At 49.7% G+C, this 24,055-nt stretch overlaps 1 protein-coding gene across 22 annotated transcripts in view; it reads right to left on the bottom strand.

Annotated features, from left to right (window-relative positions):
- The window catches only part of PKNOX2 (PBX/knotted 1 homeobox 2), a 330,969-nt gene that overhangs the window by 56,113 nt on the left and 250,801 nt on the right, over positions 1-24,055 (bottom strand). For all 22 annotated transcript variants that reach the window (XR_012423869.1, XR_012423871.1, XR_012423870.1 and 19 more), the window contains one exon: positions 9,148-9,287. Coding sequence is in view for 15 of the 22 variants with exons in the window: in XM_074015554.1 (XP_073871655.1) it covers positions 9,148-9,287 (140 nt within the window). In the remaining 7 variants the exon portion in view is untranslated. The remainder of the gene's footprint in view (positions 1-9,147; positions 9,288-24,055) is intronic.

The following is a 24,055-nucleotide window of genomic DNA, read 5'->3' as shown; positions in this document are numbered from 1 at the left end:
AATGCCTGCTCCATTTCCCTGGAATGGTGCGTGGGCACTTTTTAAATTCAGGGCAACATTGACACCATCCACTCCAATAAATTTATATTCCCATCTCCACGGACTCATTTGGCTGGAAAACAAACCCACATGCCAACTCAAATAGACGCCCAGAAAGAGGAGGGGGAGGGACGTCTCACAATTTATCAGAACCTCGAGCCTCATTTTCTTTTTACCAAAAAAGGACTGCCAACAGAAATTTATTTTTATTTATTTTATGACACTTCTTAAACCCTACTAAGCACAGTTGTTTGTGCACAGGTCCATCTTCCTCAAGGCGTGGTGGGCTCCTCCAGTCGGTGGCCACATTTTCTCTCTCTCTGAACTCGAAAGGGTTAGGCACAGTGTGTGGCACACAGCAGAGGATCAATACATTTTTGACGAATCAGTGAATGGGAATGAGTGAATGAATGAGTGGAGTAAGCAATGACTATAGGAATGAAGGTTCTGAGACACAATCCTCAAGTTCTTTCAGGCTCAGAATCCATCCATACTAGGGAGACTTGGAACAGATTTTGCCATCTGGCAGCTTCTAGCCACAGTTGCTACGAAAGGACCTGCCTTCTTCGGGGCTCTGCTGGGGGCTGCCTGCGGAGAGGGTGGTGAGGTCTTAGAGGGAGGGGAGGGAGTAGGGAGGAAGGTGCTTGTCCAGCCCTCTGCTTCTCCTCCCCGTGGAAGCACCAGATGGAGAGAACAGAGCGGGGTGGGAGCGAGCCAGCGGCCCCTGGTTGGATGTATTTTTACTTCAGGTGTGACGTTGAAACCATGCGGGTGTATTTTTAGTCCTGCCCAGTGGGCGGTGTGTTCGCCTGGGTTGCCTTGGAGAGGACTTCTTTGAGTTTCTAAATTGGAGCTGCATCTGTCAGGGCTCCTGGGCTCCAGCCCAGCTCTCCTCCCCCAGGTGGGTGGACAGGTCCATTCCCGGCAAGTGTGGGGCCCAGGGCAGGTCGCAGTCTGCTCAGCCCTCCTTCCTTCAGACACATGCACACACACACTCCTCCCGGCACATTAAACGCATCTATGTGAAATCTCAACACAGTGAAAGTTAAAACTGCTCTGCGAGGGCAAAAATACAAAGAGCCTGACACGTGAGACCTGGTGGGGATGTGGTGTCCAGCCCCTTCATAACAAGGCGAGGTGACTCTGGCAGTGAAAAGAGAAGTGCAACAGCTCCTGTGACATGAGTTTACCTGTATAACAAACTTGCACCTGCACCCCGAACCTAAAATAAAAGTTAGAAACAAAAGAGAAAAGACAAGTGTCTTTCCTGAAATTAGGCAGCTAGTGAAAGGCGGTCAGAGATTCCATCCATTACCAGAAATTCAGCCAGTCCCCCTAGAGAAAGAACTTCAAGGGGAAGAGATGCTGTGAGGAGGTGAGCCCTAACCATGTTGTCTTGGTCACAGTCAAGGACTAAACACACACCTACACACACTTAGTGGCACTTTGTAAAGTGCTCTTACATGTGCTTATTGCATTTTGATACCTCAACGGGCTTCTCACTCCCATTTCACTCACTAGCAAATGGCTGTGCTGTGTGGTTAAATGATTGCATCAGGCTATGCAGTAACTGAGTTGAGATTTAAAATCCAGGTATTCAAACTCCAAATCGTGTGCTCTCCCCTCTCTCCCATGTACTACTTGTGAGCAATTACTGGACTCACTTTACCTGCCTTCCCCCTTTTCTCTACTATTTTTGAGTCATACACATCCTGGGGTCCAAGAACTAAGCTGCCAGGATTACCCTGGGAGCCACAAGACTGTTGCTGTATGAGAGAATCCGCTTCATCTGGTGAGTTTCTAAAAGAACCTTCTCTTGTAATAATACTTGTGTGTGTTTGGAGAGGCCTTACCATTTTTACAGATCTCTCCTTTCCTCGTTTGATGCCTACCCTGTGGGATAGGAAAGCTTATCTAAAGAAGTTAAATGATTTGCTCGACGGTAGAGTCAGAATGAAGACTAAAGTCTCAGTTCAGGTTCTTTCCACTCAACCATGAAAAGGATCAGCGCTTGGGAAAAGCAGCAAGTGGCACTATGGTTAAAAGATGGGCAAGCTGGCTTAGCTCAGGCCCAGTGAGAAGGCACTGGCCACATGAACCTTCATGGCCCCAGCTTTCTGTTCTCCTCCCACCCCACCCCACATCATTTGCACTTGCAGGAGGCCCAATTGCTGGTTGTCTTCCTTCTTGTAAGGGCGACAGACCTGGTGTAGTCCTTCTTCATGAAGGTAGCTACCATTCACCAAGAGACTTCTGTGTGCCAAGCACTGCCAGCTGTTAGCATTGGTTATCTCACTGAATCCTAACATAGCCTTGTGAGGATAAAAGTCATCAGATTTCAGGACTCGTGGATCTCTTTTCAATGGGGTTTGTCTTGGCGGGGACCCTGGATAATGCCTAGGCCAGGCCGGTGAGCCATGGAAGCAGCAGGACCCATCCCTCCGGAGCACACCTGCTCCCTGAGCAAGACAGCTGCAGCCTCTGGGCCTGTCAGCAGCAGTCGCAGAGGCTGGGCTTGGCGCAGGAGGCCTTATTATGCCGTAGAAAGGGCAGGGAATGGGCTTTGCCTGGTACAGACGAAATCTGAGCATGGTTTCACTTTTCAGATTATGACTCCAGCAGGATCACCCCTCCGACTCTAGTCAGGAGCTGAGATGTTACCTCAGGTGCCAGTGAACCCAGCTGCTTCAAAAAGCAGGGACTATCTGCTAGAACCCCCATCCCACAAAGCCCAGCCAAGAACACAGCCTGGAACATCTGCCCACAGCACCTAGTAGTCCAGAGGCCCTGGCACGAAGCATCTGGTCCCAGCTTCTCTGCTTGGAATGGCTGCATGTCTCCCACACCATTCTCAGGCCACCTCACCCAGCACATTCCAGGAATGACCAAGCCCAATGCCAGGGAAGGCAGAGGGTTAAGCCCCAGGGTCAGCTTCACAGGAGCCAGCACACTTTTTGGTCACAGGGTGGAAGAGTTCTCTCTAAGACACTTCATTAGGAAGTGCCAGTTCCCAGGGTCCTGACCAGGCAGCTGCTACAGAGGAAGTCACACAGGACCCAGCCTATCTGTCCAGCCTCAAACCTGGAGAGATTCCTCCCACCCCATCCACCAGCCCAGCCCCAGGACCCGTAGCATGGCTGTCATTCTCTTGGGGCTCACCTCCCTTGGGAAAAGCAGTACAACTCTCCCACGCTACACTGTAGGCCAGAAGCTCTGCAGTCAAATCCACAAATACTTTTTTGAGCCCATACTGTGTGCCAAGTTTATGTCACTGCTACTTTCTGTGCCTATCTTTCCCTCTGTCCCTGGACAGGACCCCTTTCCGAATTTACAATGCCTTACACATGTTGGAGCTCAGTTAATAATTAATTGAATTGTAGAGCGAAGATCACTTGACTGGAAACCTTTGGCAGCCCTGCCTCTTGCTGCACCGCCTCTCAGCATTTACCTCCTGGCTCACAAGCTCCTGCCTGACACCAATACGTCCAACAGCGGCTGACACCCACAGAACGTGGACCTCCTGCCAGGTTCTTTACCAAACATATTACCTGCGTTATCTCATTTAAACCTCATGACAATCTAGATAAGGAGATGGTACTATTTTTAGCCCCGTTTTACAGATGAGGGAACTGAGGCACAGAAAGTTTTAGTGTCCAGTGATGGAGCTAGAGTGTGAACCACGCAGCCTAAGTCCAGGATTCGTAACCCTGAATCCTGCCCCCCTGAATGTACCAGACTTCACATCCTGAATGGGCCAAAGCAACGTATGCTGGCTCCTCTGTTTAAAATATCCCAGTCTACCAAACACTGATCTGTATGCCAGATATTATCTTATTGTATTCTAGCTACTATAGGTTTTCTTTTTGACAGTTGAGAAAACAGAGTCCCAGAGAGATGAGCTAGCCCAAGGTGACAAAGCTAGTTCTCACCAAGTCTATTTCTAGAGCATGATTCTATTTCCCACTGCCCAACACAGGGCCATGGCTGCATTTGCACCTCTAGCTATAGGGCTGTCAGGATCATGCTGGGAACTTCCATGACCTTTAGGATAGTCTCAAGGGAGCGATCTGAACGCTGCCTACTGTCCTGCTCTGTTCCTTCCCCCCACAAGTGTGGATTCTGCCATCCAGTCTGCATGAGACAGAAACAAGTGCATTGGAAACAGGGCTCACATTGCTTTTACTGAACCAGAGCTGGACTTGAGCATGAGCTCTCTGGTGGTCCCATGTGGGTAGAAGTTCTGAGCTTGTGATGTGTGGGAGATGAGACTGACAGAAAGAACTAGACACATGATGTGGAAAGTGCAAGATTCTCAGAGCTAAGAAACTAAGGAGGAAGCAGAAGAATGGTTTGAGGCAGGGTTTCTGGAGCTGCGAGGAAGATCATTCGCTGATAGACCAGGAGAGGTTTGGAAGCCACTCGGAAAAGATGGAGAAGTTTGGAGTGAAGGTGGGGCGCTGTTGAAGCAGATGGAAAGAGACAGACTGCCTCGGCATTCAGGTGGAAAATCATCACTGCAGACATTTATAAAACACCCATCCACACCGGGTGCTGTTCCAAGAGTTCACTGATTAAGAGAGAACATTTCAAATTTAGAACCCAGGAGTGGACCAGACAGGACAGTGCAGACCAAGAATGTAGGATTGCAGCTGGAAGTATCAGTAACACCATTCTAAGATGGGCTTACCCATGTAAATCTAGAGACTGTGCACCTGGAACCTGGCTCCCTGTGTGGGGTTTGGGCTTTGAGGCCAGTGAGAGCCCGCCCTGCTCATGTCTTCCCTACTGCTCGGTGGCATCAGGTGGGCAGTTTGGGATGGGCCATGGTACAAGTATTTACATCATGGGGATCAGCAAATGCTACAGATCGGAGTTGCTCCCCTTCCCCGCCTCAAGAGACATTTGCCAGCACATCAACCTAGAACTATGATAATTTATGGGGTGCTCCCTAACCTATTGAATGAAGCCATCCAACAAGCTTTGATGCAGTAGCTACTTCGTCTAAGCTGCTGACTCTAAGGTATCATGTAAGGTGCTAGGGATACAGCAGTGAGCAAGACAGACGCAGACCCTGTCCTCCGGAGCTAACAGTATAGTGAGGGAAACAGAAATAAGGTTGACCCAAATGCTAACTCAGTTAATTCAATCGTGAGTAATGCCACAAAGGAGACAGGCAGGGTCCGGAGACCACCTCACCCTCTACCCCTGACCAGCAGCTCCACTCTCTGGGTTCGTAATGGAAAGGCAAAGCGCCACTGCCCTCACTGTCTTCTTACTGCTCATGCCTCCGGCCCAGCTTTTCCTTATCAATAATGGGCAACAACGTCAGCACCTCCACGTCCCTGGTTCTCAGAGGTTTAGCAGAGCAGTCTTTGGAAAGCCAACGTCCTCCCCCACCAGCACCTGGCCAGGCCTAGCTCCTGCCCCTCTCCCGCTCCTCAGGACACCATGGTTTCCATGGGAACCCACTCACTTCAAAGGGGAACGAAGGAGACTGGAGGGGAGGAGGGGGAGGGAAAGCTGGATTAACCTCACCCTTTTGGCCCTGCCTCTGCGCTGCCGGCAACCTAATCCCCCGATTTAGGCAGCACCTAACATCGAACCCATCACCAGCATGGGCAGATGGGCACTGTGGTTCAAGCTAAGCTTGAACTTCTTTGAGAGAAAACCCCAGGGTTGAGGTGGGGGCTGGGGGAGGAGAGAACTGAGGTTTGGGAGGTTCAAACCTGTGGTCCCTCACTCCACTGGCCTCCCCTCTTTGGACCCCCTCTCAGCGCTGCTCCTGGGCCACAAACACAATTACCCGCGATGTGTATCCAATCATGGGATCTGCTCGGATTAGACTGCAATCATTAATCTGAGCGGGAGCCCCTGGTTGCTTTGCTGATTAGTCCAGATGATGCTCTGGTATGATCCAATTAAAGACAGACGCTGCCCTCCGTCCCCCACCCCACAGTTTCCACATCAGAAGGGAACTAGTACATTTCATTAACACATCCTCATACACAAATAAAACCTCCCGGGCACTGGCAGGCTCCCTCCCCTTTGTCACACTGTCCCTCTGCCACCCAGCAGGGCCCTAGGCAGGGAGGGGCCACCCTCACTCTTCCTTCATCTGTGGTTCTAGGAGGGGCCATGATGGGGGCTCCCAAAAGCTGGTGTGGGGCACTCATCTGAATGGAAAGGGTCTGGTTACATTTATTGACATGAAATGCTGACTCCCCGATGTGCTTTGGAGCAGCCAGGCTGCCCCAGGCAGGCAAATCTAATTAAAATTACCTGACCCTACAGGAGGCTGAGCTCCCTCCCCGGTCATCCCGGGGCAATGGCTGCAGAGAGGGCGGCTGGTACTAATGGGAGAGGTGTGGTTGTAGGAGACAATCCCGGGGCTGCCGGGCCAGGAGGCAGCAGCAGGACTGGAGAGATGGGAAGCCAGCATGCTGCTGCTGTCAGTTCGGTGTCCTGAGGTGCTGGGGCAGCCACAGGATTTGCCTGGGATTCCCTCTTCCACGTCAGACAGCTGCAGACATACTTTGGGCAAACACCAAGGGTTGCAGGTAGTCAGCCCCGTGGGAGAAGATAAAGCCCAGGAGGGAAGGGGAGTAGGAAGAAGTGTTAATTGCAGAAAGGTCTAGGCCATATTTCAAGTGACATTCATGTGATGGCTCCCATGGGAGCGGTGACCCACCTCTCCTGCAGGTTGGCCTGGGTAGGGTACATGCCTGGTATTGTGAGAAGGGCTTTGGAACCCATGGTTCCCATTGGTGAGGACCTAATAAACCCATCTGTTTGGTGCCAGACGCGGGGCCAGGTGCCTCCATGGGCCATCTCTTTGATTCTTATCAAGTCTGCTGCTTAAGTTCCATCGGGACATGAAAGCTCGGAGAGGCTAGGACACGGTGGAGGTGGGACTCAAACCTAGGTTTCTAAAAACTGTCTGTTACACCACTCATCTGGGGGTCTTTCTCGACCATGATCTATGCTCACTACAGGCCGCTGTCCCAGGGGTCTGAGCAGCTGCGAGGTGAGTCTTCAGTATGCATAGGAATCCCCTGGGATCTTGTGAAAATTCAGATTGTGAGTCCTTAGGCCTGAGTGAGCCTTGAGAGCCTGCATTTCTAATCTGCTCCCAGGTGATGTGATGCTGCGAGTCCACAGGCCATACTTTGAGTAGCAATGCTCCAAATAGAGTATGACAAGCATATGTCATCAGGCTGTTGGGCGGTTTTCAGAGGCCATGTTACTCCCTTCCCTCCTTATGCTCCCCACAAAAGCACAAGCCCACCGCACCTTGCCCGGGTTAATTACAGGTGGCTGTGCAGTCTCACCTCTCCACTGCCAGCTTCTCTGGCCACTGGCTATTCCTGAAAGGTCCTCTCCCACCCCATTTCTCCACCTAGTGGGGTCTCTTACTCAACCTTTAGGACCAAACTCAAATATTGCCTTCTATGTGAAGCCTTCCCCGTTGCTCTGACCACGTAGCTCTGGTTTCTTGTTTGCACATGAGACGGTGCCTGGAGAGACGGAGGGAAGAGCCTGTACCTTGGCCCTCCTTCTGCTGGAGTCTAGCACAGCCTGCACATAGGAATAGTAAGGATTCAATAAGAGAGTGTAAAGAGGGAAAGGCCGAGGGAAGGAGGCCCATCCCACACTGGGGTGGCTAGCTTGACCTTTCTTACAGTCTCCCTGACAGGTACCATGACCTGGTCCTGGAGTTCTTTGGGGCCCAAGCCAGAGCTCTCCACCGGCAGGCAGCCGGGCCTGGCCTATGTGTTTCGCAGGTCAGGGCACGGGTGCTGTGTTTTGTCCCTCTGCTGGGCCCAGGAGGCCCCCAGTGCCAGGATCCGTGATCAGAGGCCACTGCTCTGGACTCCCAACTGTTGGTATTAGAGGCATTTGGCTTATCTGAGGAACTAAAAATAATGCCGATGAGAATGAGAATAACAGCCCTAATTACCACCATTACCATAAAGGCGCTGTCATTGGGGTGGTGGGGGAGGAGTCAGAAAGAAATAAATCTTCCTATTCATTAGTCTTGGGTGAATCATTCCACGTGTTACTGGCATTTGCACCTGCTGCAGTGTGTGCCCAGCCAGAGGCGAGCCATGCTTGCTGATGCATGTGAACATATAAGCTCCCACAAGGGAATGTGAGCAAGGGTCCAGCCTCAATACTGAGTGCAGACTTGGGCACCTTAGTCCCCACCTTGGGTTATCATATTCTTAGTGGATATGATAACCAAAGTCCCTGTAGGAACCTCATTCAGGCCTGTTCTCAGGTGACAGCATCTTCCTCCCCAACTATGTACAAGAACAGGAGTTCATCAAGGAGAGAGGCATTTCCCTGAGCCCCATCCCACCCTCTGCAACATTCAGGACTCAGCCCTGGATGCGTGGGGCAGATGCAGAACAAGACAAAACAAGCTGCCTGTCCTCAGCAAACTCCCCTTCTTGGGGAAAAGTGCCATAACCTACAATCACACCCAATACCTATTATTTAAAAACAAAGACTACCACGGATCCAAGTGTGGTCCAATAACCAGCCGCATCAGATTCACCTGGAATGCTTTTAAAAAATGCATATCCCTCTTCCTATAGCTTGATCTACTGATTTGGCATCTTTGAGGATGGAGCCCAGACCACGTGTTTTAACAAGCTCTCGCTGTGATTTTCATGCCTCCTAAAGTTTGTGGACTGCCAAGTCCTAGAGGGTGCGGTCAGAGGTCCGCCAAGCTCTGGTGGGCTTGATGGAGGGAAAGCAACAATGGGGCACAGGGCGAGGACAGGGTCCTGAGGCAGCTGCCTGTTTGACTGAGCGGAGGGTTTCTGATACCCATTAGGGGTCATCTGCCTGGTTGAGATAGGAAGTGCTGCTCTTGGAAAATGCTGCCTAGGCCTCCATATCCCTCCCTAGACATTTCCAGAAAGCTAGAGTCACTGTGGCCAGCTGAGGGGTTCCTGGATTAAGTAGAGAGAGAAGGAGGCCGAGAGAGAATAGCTATTGGCCGTCATCTCTGTTGAGCCCACCCTTTGGCCTGCATTCTCACTCACAACTGAGCTGGGCCTGAAGCTGGTTGAGGGCTGTAGACACAGCTGAAGTGTCTCCTACCTGTACACAGCTCGCTTGTCAGCCTCCAGCTGGGCCTGGGGGTCGATGGGGGCACTGGGTACAGGTGTGCTGGCAGCAGCTGAGGGGGCAGAGATGTGGACAGCCTGGGCCTTGGAGGGTGGCTGGGCGGTTGCCGTCATCTGCAGAGAGAAGAAAGGGGAGATGGTGGGTTAGCATGGCCAAGGTACTGGTCTCCAGGCTGTAGTGTGAGGTCTGCCTTGGCCTGTGCTGTGCCCTGAAGACAGCATGTGGGCAAGAGAACTGTGAGCACACAATGAGCATCCATTCGTACGTGTGCTACAGTGGGGAGAAAAGCTGGCTTTCTTCAAATGAGCATGTTCTAGAAAACAACTTCAGGCCATCCCAAACCAGGAGATGCCCAGCACACTCTGAAAAGAGATGACTCTTAATGCAAATATGGTAACCCTTGCCCAGAAGGAGAAAAAAACAATAGGATGAACCCTTTAAATTGTGCTTATGAGTCATTTGGACCATCATACAGTTGATTTGATGACTTTGAAAAGCAGGAATAAAGGAGTTGAATCAGCTGTTATTTGGACACAGCTTTATTTATTCCCTTTAATGCAAGCCACAGGCAATGGTCCCAGGGGTTTTGACTGACGACTGAATGGCTCTCCAAATTTGGTTTACCTGGCCACTTCAAGACAAGCAGTCTTTGGTGGGCAATGGACAGATTCTTGTTCTTGGCCATAACAAATATTTAGGGCAGGGGTTTTCATAATCTGTGACATGTTTATGAAGGTGTCCCGAGGTCGGCAATTTTGTACCAACCAGAGCAACTCCTTTTAATACTATCTATTAGATTTTCTATCTAAGGTTTTGTTTAAAGAAATGGTTCAACGATTTAATTTTTTTAAAAAACCATCATTATGGAGTTTCATGCTTTTTTATTTCCTTCAGTCAAAGAAATGTCTAAAAGTGTGAATGATGATAAGCCTCAACTGATCTCTTATACCACCCTGTCCATAGTACGATGGTAGCTCTCCCCACATGTGGTGTTGGGCTTCATGTACTTATCTGTCTTCTCCTCTGAGGCCTTGTTCCCTCCTTCATAGACAGCTTCCAACTGACACATACTTAGTAAAAAGTTTGATGCTTATTAAAAATACTTGCGGAGAAAATGAGTGAGTAAATAAATGAATGAACGTGCCTTGAAAGAATCAGATATTTTATAGTTGCAAAGTTCATCATATGAATCTAGGTCCCTGCTTTCTGGAAGAAAAAGTATTATACTTCTGTGAATACAAGCATTGCTGGTGCATATATCCCCAAGACATTTGCATGTCTTCATTTAGATCTCTTCATTTAGATCTCCGCTCAGATGCCACCTCTTTGGAGTACCATACAGCCCCTCCGCCTTTTGCTTTATTTTTCTTCATAGCCCTTACCATGACCATATTCTATATTTATGTGCTTATTGATTTTCTCTTCACTCCCAGCTAAAACGTAAACTCATGGAGTGATTGTAACAGTTGAATTCGTAGGGCCCAGAATAGCCTGGCACTAGTAGGTGTTCAATAAATATTTGTTGAATCAATGAATAGATGAATGATGGATGGTGAATGAGATTGAGACTGTAAAAGAAATGTACCTGCTTTCCTAGATTGTATCATTGTTTATTAGGCAGAAATACCCTTGCCACTGTTGGCTGATCTAGGGGAGCCTTTCCAATCTCAGTGGGTAAGAGGCTAGACATAGCATCATGGTGCCTGGAAGCCAGAAGACAATTGCTTGAATCCTACCGTCTCCCCCTATTAGCCTTTGACCTTGGGCAAATTCTTTAACTTTCCTAAGCTCCTATTTTCTTTTTTTTTTTTTTTTTTTTTTTTGAGACGGAGTCTCGCTCTGTCGCCCAGGCTAGAGTGCAGTGGCGCGATCTCGGCTCACTGCAAGCTCCGCCTCCTGGGTTTACGCCATTCTCCTGCCTCAGCCTCCTGAGTAGCTGGGACTACAGGCGCCCGCCACCGCGCCCGGCTAATTTTTTGTATTTTTAGTAGAGACGGGGTTTCACCGTGGTCTCGATCTCCTGACCTTGTGATCCGCCCACCTCGGCCTCCCAAAGTGCTGGGATTACAGGCGTGAGCCACCGCGCCCGGCCCTAAGCTCCTATTTTCTCATCAGTAAGAAAATTGGTGACCTTTTGGAATTCATGAGTATTAAGGAGGTGCTGTAAGAAAGAAAGTAGAAGCAAATGCTGTTCCAATTTTCAAAATAGAGAAAGAAAGTGAATTCTGAAAAAAACTAAAACCCAGTCATCTTCACACTTATCTGGGCCAGATTCATCCCTTCATTCACTAACGCAACTGATCATTTCTTCAAATACTTCTTGAGTCCCTGCCATGTACCAGGCACCATGCTGGGCACTGGGATCACAAAGATGAGAGACTGCTATCAGAAAGCTCAGTTTGTGGATCTGACATGATCATTAAGCTTGCAGATCAGGAAAATATGGTGTAAGCGACCTCAGCAAGGTATTTCCCATGATAGCCTGGCAGAAAACGTGGAGAGACGCAGCCTGGTGGACAATTGCATGGATTAGCAAACTACACCCAAGGGATGACAATTAAAGGATAGATATGTTTGGGGCAGGTTTCCAAAAGAGTGTCACATGCTTCCTCCTTATCCTCTTATTCAGCACTTTAATCAGTGATTTAGAGAACGTCTAAAAAAATGCTCAACAAATTTACGAATGCCGTGAAACTGGGATCCAAAAGATCTTTACAGATTTTGGCAAGGGGCTAAATCTGATAAGATTAATCTTCATCTAATAAGTTAAACTTTAACACTTTTAACATTTGGGCCAAGAAAAACCAATATTGAAGTGCAGGGAGGGAGAGACATGGCTTAATAGCCGTGTTTTAGTTGACAGCTGGCTCAGTGTATCAAAAGTGTAATGTGTTTGTCAAAAAAATCCAACCTAAACTAATGCTAGCTGAGGATGCATTAACAGAGGCATTGCTCACAGCATGCAGAAACTTCTGGTCTTGCACTACTCTGATTAAACAAGTACGTGAAAATACATTCAAAGCAGAGTCGGCCAGGATGGTAAAGGGGTTCGGTACTTCGTTGTATGAGGAATATTTGAAGGAACCTGGAATATATAAGCAAGATTTGGAGGATGGGGGAGAAGAGGAGACATGAAAGCCCCCTTTGAATATCTGAATGAGGGGATTTGATTATATCAGTTCTGTATGACTTGAAGGGCTGAACTACAAGCAATGCATTTGATCTATAACAAGGAGACAACCTAAATAATACTTTTCCAATCCCCCAACTCTTTAAGGCTGGAATGGGCTGCTTCCCTTTCCAGGTGAATTTCCTGCCACTGCAGAGGCCAAGTAGAGTCGGACTGACCAGCTGGGCCACTGTGGAGAACATGGGAGCTTCAGCTGGGTGGCTGGGTTACATGATAGCTGAAGTCCCCTCCAACTCCAACAGGCTCAGACACCATGAGGGTGTTTTAATAATCACCACCCACCACACAGTGCTGGTGTGAGGCTCGGATTTGACGATGTGTAGTATGTAAAAGTGCTTTGGAAACTCTAGAGCGCTTCACAGATGGAGGAGAGGTTGTTATTATTAAACACGAGATTTCCGGAATGTACTTCTGCCATAAAGCAAGGCATAGCTACATCTGCACAGCTCGTTTGAGGGTGACATGTAGGGGGAAGAGTGTGCTCTGCTCTGCCCACTAGGAGTAAGTTTCCTCATGTCCTTGAAGGAATCCACAAACGGCTCCTGTTAGCTGAGCTCCTGGGATGAAGAGGGATGAAGCAGGATGAAGTCCCCCTCCTAGGCAGGAGTTCGGGGAAAGGTGGGTGGGGAAGGCCCTGGTGGGTGAAAGAGGAAACCTCAGAATAAAATGTAAATCAAAAGCGGTCACTTGCCAGTGTCCTAAGAGGCCCCAGCTGAGAGGCTGTGACTGGCAGAAGTATGGGAAGAAGACAGCAGAGCTGGTCTGAGGAGGACGATGACTCAAATTTATATAGCTCATGGGGGCCAAGTCAGCAAACTGTGCATTTCCTGCAGGTTTGGAGAATGAGTGTTTATCCCCAAATAGGTTTCTTTTTCTAGCCAGAAATATCCACTTCCCAAGAATTGGAGCTCAAAGGGAGAGGACCTGCAGCTGTCCACAGGGCTTGGGGGCCAGGAGGATGGGAATAACTTGAATTTTTGGGGGGGAATTTACTGGGTAGCACAGTCTAAAAAGTAGGCTCAGGTGTGAACCAGGCGCAGGCCGTGGCTATTAAGCAGTGGGCTGAAACCACCTTGTTCTGGCCTGTGAAAGCCAATTGTTAAATCTTCAGAAATTTTGCAAATTGGTTGACATCACATTGGGAGCTTGAAATTGGCCATGGTGGGAGCATTTACACCATGGAAATTGGCAAATGCTGCAAATCAGGGCTTGCCCCGGCACTCCCCACCCCCACTCTCAGAGAGCAAGTTGTTAAATATTTACTAGCACATCTCTAATTTCAGTTTTTCCCCAAGTAGCTTTCTTCCATTCTTTTTGGTCTGGCATGGGAAGAAACTCATCTTATCCACTGCAGGAGGCCACTTGGTGCATTCACAGCTGGTCTCAGAACTGGCCACTCCAGATTTGGAGCTTTTCTCCAAGGAGCCCTCAGAGCACTCTGGAGACCCTGCCCTGGCAGCCCGCTAGGGAAAGGGACAGGTAGGCATCAGTGCAGGCATGGAGGACTGTCCCTTTTCAACGAGGGGAAGCTCAGGCAACGTTGAACAATGTCCTGAGAACTGCCTGGGAGATCAGAAAAGCCTCAGAGAATGGAAAGAGCAGAGGATCCGGCCCTGGGTTTGATGCTCCTCTGCCAATTATTAGCTACGTGTTTTGGGACAAGTTTCCTGATCTCTTTGGTTTCCTAATCTGTAAAATGCAGGAGATAATACTCACTCTGCATGTTGTGCTGATTAATCAAGAGAACCAGACAATGGTTACTGGTGGGGCAGGAGGCAGCATTCCCTGTGGAGGCCCCTATCAGACGTGACACTGTGCCAGCACCTACACACATGCTAATAAAATATTTCTGGAGTGGGTGCAGTGGCTCACACCTGCAATCCCAGTGCTTTGGGAGGCTGAAGTGGGTTCTGTGCTTCCCATGTCCTCTCTTGGCCTAGAGTTCTTTCTTGGGGCAAATACCCTGGGGCCATCACCTCCATGCACTTCCCTCCTGTAGATGCTATAACCACTGGACTTCTCTCTGCCATCTAGCCAGAACCAGTTCTGCCTTAAGCTTGCAGCTAAGGAAACCCTGATTCTTGGTTTGAATCAGATTCTTGGTTTGAAGGTTCTTTCTTTTCCCATTCTAAAAAGGAGTGGGAAGAGTTGGGAGTTTTCGGATGTATATGCAGGTGTGTAAAATCTGGGTGGGGCTGAGAGATCCAGCCACGCTGGCAGTCTGGTCTTCTACTCATGAAAATGAGTAGGAGATGCTCCCTGGTGTGTTTTAAGGGGTGCTGGGAAGATCTTACTTGCCCTCAATGACACGCAAAACCCCCACAGATTCTTCTTTTCTGTAAAGCACTATCTTTTTCCAATTGTAGGGAAGAGTGACATGTTTTGTTCTAATAAGCTAATAAAATATTTCTGGGCTCGGTGCAGAGGCTCACGCCACTGTAATCTGCAATCTCAGTGCTCTGGGAGGCTGAAGCGGGAGGATTGCGTGAAGCCAGGAGTTCAAGACCAGCCTGGACAACAAAACAAGAACCCAACTCTGCAAAAAGTAAAGTAAATAGGCTGGATGTGGTGGTGTGTGCCTGTAGCATCAGCTACTCCAGAGGCTGAGGCAGGAGGATGCCTGAGTCCAGAAAGTCTAGGCTTCAGTGAACTACAGTCGTATCACTGTGCTCCAGCCTGGGAGACAGAGCGAGACCCTGTCTCTAAAAAAAAAAAAAAAAAAAAAAAAAAAACAAAAAAGAGAAAAAAGCTATGTGGGCTTTCATGTTTCACAATAATCCTGCACAGTAGGTTATCATCATCTCCATTTCGCAGATGAGAAAACAGAAGCCCACAGAGGGCCTTCTGACTAATCGTACTATATGAATTGGAGCATTTAATTACTTTTCTTTGACGAGGAGAATGGAAAGATTTTTTTCCCACTCTGTGAAAAAAGAGGCAGGAGGTGTGGGGGGCTCAAATTAGAATGAAACTTCACTCCGCCTCTGCACGTGTTCTAAGTCTCTATCTCGTCCACCCCGTCCTCACTGCTGGTTCCAGTTTGTCCCACTCCCTCAACAAACCTCTCCCCTACGAGTTCAAATCATTCTCCCAACAATGATGGTGCCAGAAACAGTTCTCCCACGCGGAACCCAGGTAGGAAGGCACAGCTGGTTTATTAACCAAAGGTGGCTCAAAGCTGGGTCGACTTCCCTCCGAAGCTACGAGGAGCCTGGAGGCTGAGAGCCCAGAGGAAACCTGCCTGCAGGGGCTTCAAGCCTTCTGGAGCCTGGAGGCCCAAGTTGCATTCAGCTACCGCCTCCTGCCAACTTCCCTTCAGACTTCCTATCTTGCTCATGGGAGGTGGGAGCAGATGGTTGAGAAGTGAGGCTGACACCAAGGTCTTTCCAGCACCCATAGAAGATGGTTGGCGTTGGGGAGAGCAGAAGCGTCCGTTTCAGACAGAACTAGTTTTGAATCTCACCCTTACCACTTACAACCTTAAAGATGTAACTTTACCTTCCAGGGTTTCAGGTTCCTCATCTGAAAAATAGGCGAGGTGCCTCCTACCTCCCACCGCCATGATGGGGATGGCTGTCTCCTCCAGGGGATGATGGCGGAGCATCCGGAATCGGGTCAGGCTCCTCTCCCCTAGGCCTGCGTGGCCCTCAGCATGCTGCTGCGACCTGTCTGCTCACTCGCCTCCCTCCCTCACTAGACTGTAGGATCCTTGAGGGCAGGACCAGGGCTTTTCTGTTTACTGTCATAGCCTCAGTGTCTGGTAGAGAGAGTATCTGAAATATCTGTTGAATCAGGAATGACTGGTACGGAGTGGGTAGGTCCGATTGAATGCTACCATTTTAGCTGCAGATTTACCTCCTTGACCCGGAATCCTCAGGCCACAAAAGATAAGTCTACAGTTCCTGACCATATAACCGACTGGGGGGAACTGGGTGTCCAGCCCAGAGCTGGAGACAATGGCACAGAGCACGATGTGCTGGGATGAATCTCTACTTTGTATTTGGCTCTCTCCTGCCTGTGTGATTTGGGCAAGTTACTCAACCTTTCTCAACCAGGATCCTCATCTATAAAATGGGAATAATTATACTCAAGGTACAGGGTGTGCAGCATTAAATGAGACAATTATATGCAAAGTAGCTGGCACTCAGTAGCTATTCAGCATATGGCGGTTATTGTTAATATAATCCACATACCCTACAGCCCACACCCTGAGAGCTGGCTGCTGTTGTTTCTCTCATGTGGGCTGCCCTGGGGGTCCTGCCAGTATGGGTGCCACCCCTGCTGAAGGAACCCATTCTGCATAAGCTCCCTGGGAAGTAGGCAAGTGTGAGTTCCAGTGCAGGAACAGGGGGCCCGTGGTGTCACAGAAGGTTACCTTACGTGTTACCAGCTTGGAATTGAGTGGCATGCCCAAGGCAAGGACTCAGTTCCTCTAGGCCTCAGTTTCCCCATCAGATAAAAATGGAGCTATTAATATCTCTTCCCAGGGCTACTGTGAGACCATATGTGAGGGTGCATTGCAAGCAGCAGATGCCCAGCAAACCTTGGTTTCTAAGCAATTCTAATGCTTCCTTTTGCTAGATTTCTCCTCTGAATCAAATCCAAATCCCACCCTCTGGTCAGATCCAGCCCCAGTGCCCCTACACCTCCTATGCCCCCCGCCACCCCTCCTCCGCATACGGTCTTGCTCGTTATGACCATTAAACCCCCACACACCTCCCACAAGGTCTCTTTCCAAAAACGCTGAACACCCAAGCCTGCATCTTCTCAGCACAGACACTCCTTTTTTCCCTTTTTCTTTTTGTTTTTTTGAGATGGAGTTTTGCTCTTGTTGTCCAGGCCGGAGTGCAATGGCACCATCTTGGCTCACCGCAACCTCCACCTCCCGGATTCAAGTGATTCTCCTCCTTCAGCCTCCCGAATAGCTGGGATTATGCCGGGCACGGTGGCTCATGCCTGTAAACCCAGCACTTTGGGAGGCCGAGGTGGGCAGATCACCTGAGGTCAAGAGTTTGAGACCAGCCTGACCAACATGGAGAAACCTCATCTCTACTAAAAGTACAAAAAAACACAGACACTCCTAAGAGGACATTCCCTCTTCCGAGCCCTCCATTTGACATGGCAGAGTGGGCGCCAGCCAGCCCCAGGAGGGCCCCCTTAAGCTGCCAAAACCTTGTGTTCTGGCTCCCTGGGGCTGCCCAGGCCTGGCCCTCTAGGGGCCGCTGAGATTTCAGGCAGACCCGGCAGGGCTGGCACTCCCTCCAGGTCGGGGCGAGCCAGGTGCGGATCAGTTTCCTGGCAACCAGGAGAGAAGCCAAGGACCCGCGAAGAGGTCAGGGCTTGAGGTCACTTGGTAAACACCAAGTTTGGCCTTAATAGGTAGGAGGCAGCAGGGGGCATGAACAATGTTGTGGGGCACAGAGTCCAGAGCGCTCCAGACCTGGGCCTGCTCAGGCGAGCTGGAGTGCGGGGATATGTCCAGTTTAAAGACATAGATGGCTCAAGCAGGCAGAGAGAGAGGTCACTGTGTACAAAGAGAAGAAAGGCCCAGCAGAAAAGAAAAAAGAAAGAGAAGAGTCTGTTTTGATGAGTCAAAGCAAGGGAAAGTGGGTCCCCATATGGTGTTGCCCCCAGGGGCAGAGAGACCCTTCGATTACAGTCACAGAAAAAGCTGAGGGAACTTTCAAAACTCCTGGAAGCTGCTCACAGATTCGCAGCCTTGCACCTGCCCAGCCCTCCTCCCCTTACCCTATCGCCTCAGACCTACCCTTGGTTGCCTGAGCACGCCCGATGGTGTCCACCTTCCTGCCTTTGCTCCCATAGCTGCCTCAGCAGGGACTGTCCTCATGTCCCCCACAGCCTGCCTCCCACCCAGATGCAGCTTCAACTCTTCCAAGAAGCCTTTCCTGCTTCTCCTCCCTCCCCAGGCCTCGGAAAACTGGACTCCTGCCTCATCTGAATGCACCCCAACACTGGGCCCTTTGTCCATCTCATGAGTGGGCTGGTCTCCCAGCTTCCATGCCTGCCCGCGGTGCACTCCCACGTGTTAAATGAGCGAAGGATGACCCCAAGGAGACAATGATGAGGGATGTGCTAAAGACCTCCAGGATCTCAAAGCCTGGGAGAAGCCAAAGAGGGCTCCTCAAAATATTCCCCAACCCAGTTAGCCCAGGGAGAGGAAGGGCCGGCAGCAGAGCCAGGCAGCCCAACGTAGCTCAAAGAGGCTCTCGGAACAGTGGGCCTCGGTCACCTCCATTCTGATCTTGGGCCAAATGGATAGAACAGGCCACAGAAGAGTTATTCCGTGGTGTACAATGGGGGTTTTGGTTAGCTGATTAATTTTAAAAGGGTTTGTAAGCGGTGGTTTACAAAATGTGACTCATGGAACATTCACTGCTCCTAACTGCATTTCCAGTGAATGAGCTGTCACTGACAGGAGGCTAAGAAGAGGAAAGTTGTGGACTCCACTTCCCAGCTTTGTGCATTTTCCTGGGAACTGATGGCCCCCTGCCCATCCCATTGCTTCCCTCTGGAAGATCCTTCCCTTTTGTAATAGTCCCAAACCAGTGATTTCCAATAGGCCTTTCAGAGGGCACGCCAGAATCCCAGTGTGTGCACATGTCTGTGTATCGTGTGTGTAAGGGGTGTTCATAGCTGGTAAAACCTATGTGACATGCCTATTATGTTCCTAATAAAAAGTAATTAAGGTTCAATCCCATCTGGGCTGCTAGAGATGTGCAGGTGATTGAGTGAAGAATGAAATTGGGGTGCGGGTGAAAAGGGGTGGAGGAACACCACTGTACTTTTTGTAACCACACCCTCAACAGTCTTGCAAAGCAGGGAGGGCAGAGTTACTCTCATTTTACAAACACAGAAACTAAGGCCCCATATGGACTCTAAGCTCCAAGAGGACAGGAACTCCGTTGATTTTGCAACCCAGTACACAGCACAATGTCTGCACAGTCCACAGGATACACTCAATGTTTATCGAATGCATGAGTGAATGAAAGAAACAGCTCTGAAATTACTTGCCTGAATTTGTATAATTCATCAGCAGTGGAGCTGATGAATTATACAAATTCTTATTACAAGGCCTGATTCCTGAATTTCTACGAGGTTGAGTCATTCCATCCTCCTCTTCAGATCACAGACTTCAAGAACAGCGAGCGTCCCGGGGCCCTAACTCATCCACCCGCCTCCTGCCAGGCCGCACACACACCAAAGCTTTCCAAAGACCAACTAAGACCAACGGCGCAGGAAAGGGAGGCGGAGCACGTAAGGTCCTCCCCAGACCCGCTGCTGACTTGGATGGCCTGTCCCCTGATTTATTTTAGGCTTTGTATCCCAGGGCCATTAACTATTTTTGTAGCTGTTTAGGGCATTTGTCCTGCTTGGGGACAAGGGGGTAGACAATAAAATCTCTGTTTTTGGTAAATATCAGAATATAGTAAGTTCATCAAATAAAAAACCTAGCCCAGGCCAGTAGAGTGTTTCTCCCCCAGCTTTAAAGCCATGCTGACAACCCACCACCTCCAAATGGGCATAAAGGCCCCGTCAGACCTGCAGGTTGTTTTTGCCTTTTACACAATGAAGAGTCCAGGTCTTGAGTGAGTGGGAGTGCAGGGATGTGTCCAGCTTAAAGACATGGGTGGCTCAAGCAGGCAGAGAGAGAAGCCACTGCGCACAAAGAGAAGAAAGGCCCAGCAGAAAAGAAAAAAGAAAGAGAAGAGTCTGTTCTGGTGAGTCGAAGCAAGGGAAGGTGGGTCCCCATATGGTCCCTGGGGTGTTGCCCCCAGGGGCAGAGGGAGCCATCAATCACCATCACAGAAAAGGCTTAGGGGAACTTTCAAAGCTGCTGAATGAACTCTATTGCTGCAAAGCGAATGTGTTTCACAGGCAGCTGAGCAGAGGGACCTGCAAGGCAGGGGGCTCCAGCCCTTAAAGAGATGAGAGGAATGTAAAGCGAGTGTGAAAACATTTGAACCCGCTTCTGCCTGTCACCGCTGCACGGCCTGGATGGAGGCCACTCACAGCCAGGGGCCCCAGCCACCCCCTTTTGCCTCCAGTTAATTAAACCAGCATGGGGATCCTAATGACTGATCAAATCCCATCCAGCTTCCCCAGGATATCTGCCTCCCCTGGCCCCACCTGGAGTGGGGATGGTGCTGGGACAGGGAGGGAAAGATGGTGTCCAGAGAGACGGGTCTGGCTTCCTCAGTGTGGCTGGCCCAGCTTTAGCCTTCCTCTTGAAGGGTAAGTGAGACACTGTTGTGCTGACCCCAGATCTCAGTGCCATGTCCTGGAGTCCCAGACACCATTCTCCCCACTCTGAGAGATGCTAGAGGATCAGGGTGGGGGGAATGGGAGGGACGCAGCTTTTGCAAAGGACCTTGAGCAAACACTTGACTTCCTTCCAAAGTGAGTCTCCCAAAGCGGATCTCAACAGGGAGTTCTAACTGCCTGTCTTGTCTCTCTCTGGTCAAAAATGAGGCTGCATCCTTGGTGAACTGCCAAAACCCTTTTAATGCCACTCATCATCAAGTAATGCTACGTAAGCACCTAGCTACCTAGCCATCAATTTGTTCCTAAACTATCCATTGAGTTTAGTTTCACATCGACAGGGGCTGTGCCTAGTGGGCCAGACTAGGATCTACCAGGATTTCTGCTTTCTAGTCCAATGCTCATGCAGCTGACATGCAGGGGACACGCAGACTGAACATCCTAAACATTGAATACATACTCAAATAGATACAATATTTATCTTGCTAATAAGCCAAGGGCAAAGCTATTTTTGGAACGGTAGGTATGTGTCTGCGTTTGAGGAAAAGTTGTGGGGGGTGGTGCTGATAATGAGAGTGTGTTCTGTGTGTGGGAAGGTGAGGGGAGTGAAGTGGTTGCCTTCACTAGTGAACCCGGATGGCTCCCCAGAGTGGCTGATGGAGCTACAGAAGTGAGAACTTCGCTTGGTGGGTGATGTTGCATATGGGTGTTACAGGAAGGTCTCGAGTGACATTTCTGAGAGTACACGAATCAGAGGTATTTGCCTAGGAGTGACAGGGTGGTCGTGTGTTCCCAAGAAAATTCTGGGAGGGAGGCTGGAGTGACACTTGCTAGGATACTAAGCAAGGCAGGAGAGGAAAGAAACAGTAGCAAATGGAAGGGTCAGTGGGGATGCTGGGGCAGTGGGAGGACGGGGCTGTGAAAGTCCAGCTGACAGCCAGGCCACTATGGCAGAGCTGCAGAACAGAAGCGGGGTGATGCTGGAATCAACACAATGCACTGAACTGAGGATCACACGCCTATTTCACATCCAGGTTTCTCTAGAGACAGTGTGGTCATTAGGCAATCATGGTAGAATTACACCACCCTGGTGACTTAACCCTACCTCTTCAGGGCACAAAGTGAGGGTCTGCATCAAGGACCCAGTTACAGCATGCTGGAATTGGGGTCCTGTAGTTAAGACAGTAGAGGGTGCTGCTACTCTGGCAGAATTTAGCAGGAAGCTAACAGAAGGAAGAAGTAGGTCACAGGGAGGGTTCCACTGGGCTGTTGCTTTTGCACTTTCTTTTTTTCTTTTTTGAGATGGAGTCTCACTCTGTCTCCCAGGCTGGAGTGCAGTGGTGCAATCTTGGCTCACTGCAAACTCCACCTCCCGGGTTCGAGCAATTCTCCTGCCTCAGCCTCTCAAGTAGCTGGGACTACAGGCGTGTGCCACCATGTCTGGCTACTTTTTGTATTTTTAGTAGAGACAGAGTTTCACCATGTTGGCCAGGCTGGTCTCGAACTCCTGACCTCAGGCAATCTACCCACCTTGGCCTCCCAAAGGGCTGGGATTACAGGCATGAGCCACCGTGCCCAGCCTGCTTTTGCACTTTCTAAACATACAGTCATCCTTCGGTGCACAATCAACAGAGTGACGACCTTACAAACAATCGCAAAATTTCTCCAGGATGGACTGCAACAGAACCGAGGGGCTAGAAGCCGCTTAACCATTGTATCACTTGGCTTGTGCCCAAATAGCACGAGGCCATAACCATGAATGTTTCTCTACTAAAATGGGAAGAAAAAAAAGGCCTTCCTCATTTTTAATAACTTTATTCCCCAAACTTCAAAAATGAAATTGCCAAGTTAAGAACTTGCCTTGAAAAAAAATTCTAATTTATTATAAAGAAGGTCCGGGGCTTGGGAATTTTTTAATGCAGATTCCTAATTTTCCAAAGTGAGATTCTCCTGTGCATTTGAATAGATTATGCTCGGCATTGCTAGCCCTTAGCACAACGGGAACATTATTAAAACGATCGCATGGGTCTCAGAGGAAGGGCTCTGCGTCTCGCTTCCTTTTTCATTTGGGGGACTTGGTATCAGAGACTGTCCATTTGTTGCCTGTGGAAGAAACTGGGTTTCTGAAGAGGTGATGGAGAAGTGTGCTTAGCTGCCTAGGTTGTGAGGAAACAAGTCATACGTGGTCCAAACATATGAGATTAGACCTAAAGGAATGAGGAGGGAGTGGGCCTTGTTTCCTGAGAGCTCTGTTTTGGACAGGATTCCCTGATGTGCCTGACCCATGTCCCCATCAGGCTTTGCTTCCCTGAAGATGTGGAGTCTCAGAGAGTGGCTGGTTCTCAGGGATATGAACACTCTGAAGGGAAATGCAGTAGAGTCTCCCCCTAGGAAGCTGGGATCCATATCTCGAAAAGATAAAGGGAAGAAGTCAGGGGTCCAATGCAAGTTTGCAGAAAGTGCCAGCAGCCAGGCATGCATGGAAGAGCTATTCCTACAAGGGAGCCCCTCCTAGAAGCCCGAAAGAGTGGGCAGAAGGCCCTCAAATACCAGCCCTCTCCGGAGAGAACAGCCTCTCCCCCTAGAGTCAGAAGCCTTTGTTCTGGGGGCCTCCACCAGCTCCCCCATCCCTCCAACTCCACCCCTGCCCGAGCTCCTCTCCCTTAGCCCCACATCCAGCTCAGTTTCCTCGGGAACCAGCTCAGCTTGGGGAAGGCCAATGGCAATTTGGGCATAGCCTAGTGGCTTCGTCAAGGCCATGAAGACCCTGACACCTTGACCTGGTCAGTTCACCATGGACACTGATGCTTCTCGTCAGATATTTCACTCATGGATTGCCAGGGTTACAAATAGATGGCAGCTTCCCCAGGACAAATTATTCCTTTGCTCTAAATGTGAAGATTTTAAATGGTGACAGTCTGGAGGATCCTCAGAGAGGAGAGCCTTCGGGCAGTCCCTGTATCTGGCTTCTGTCTAAGACCTTAGATATGGAAGTGGAGTCTCCCTTCTACCTCACAAAGGCTAGAGCAGCTTAGTGGTGACTTCTGGGGAGCTGAGCACCTTAGGACTGCAGCCCACCTCCATCCGTCCCTCGACAGCTGGGATGTATTAATCCAGCTGTATGCCGATCATTAAATTAGGCTTCTGGATCAGCATTCAACACAGGCCCTTGCTGCAGCTCTCCCGCTAATCCCCGCCAAACCAAAACTTCTCCCAGCTGCCCAGGCAGTCAAAACAGGGAGGGGTGGGTGAGAGGGGAGCGGCCGCCATCAGTCATGCCAACGCAGTGTTCTCTGACCTCTCAGCCCTGCCCTGGTCTATCCTTGAGTCTTGGGTATGGAGGTGTGGGCCTTGGCAGCTACCACCTGCTAAATACAGGAAGGGTCCCCATCTCTGTTCCCCATTCTGACG

This window comes from Macaca fascicularis, chromosome 14 (assembly GCF_037993035.2).
Source record: "Macaca fascicularis isolate 582-1 chromosome 14, T2T-MFA8v1.1".
Lineage (NCBI taxonomy): Eukaryota > Metazoa > Chordata > Mammalia > Primates > Cercopithecidae > Macaca > Macaca fascicularis.
This window is presented reverse-complemented; position numbering and strand designations above follow the sequence as displayed.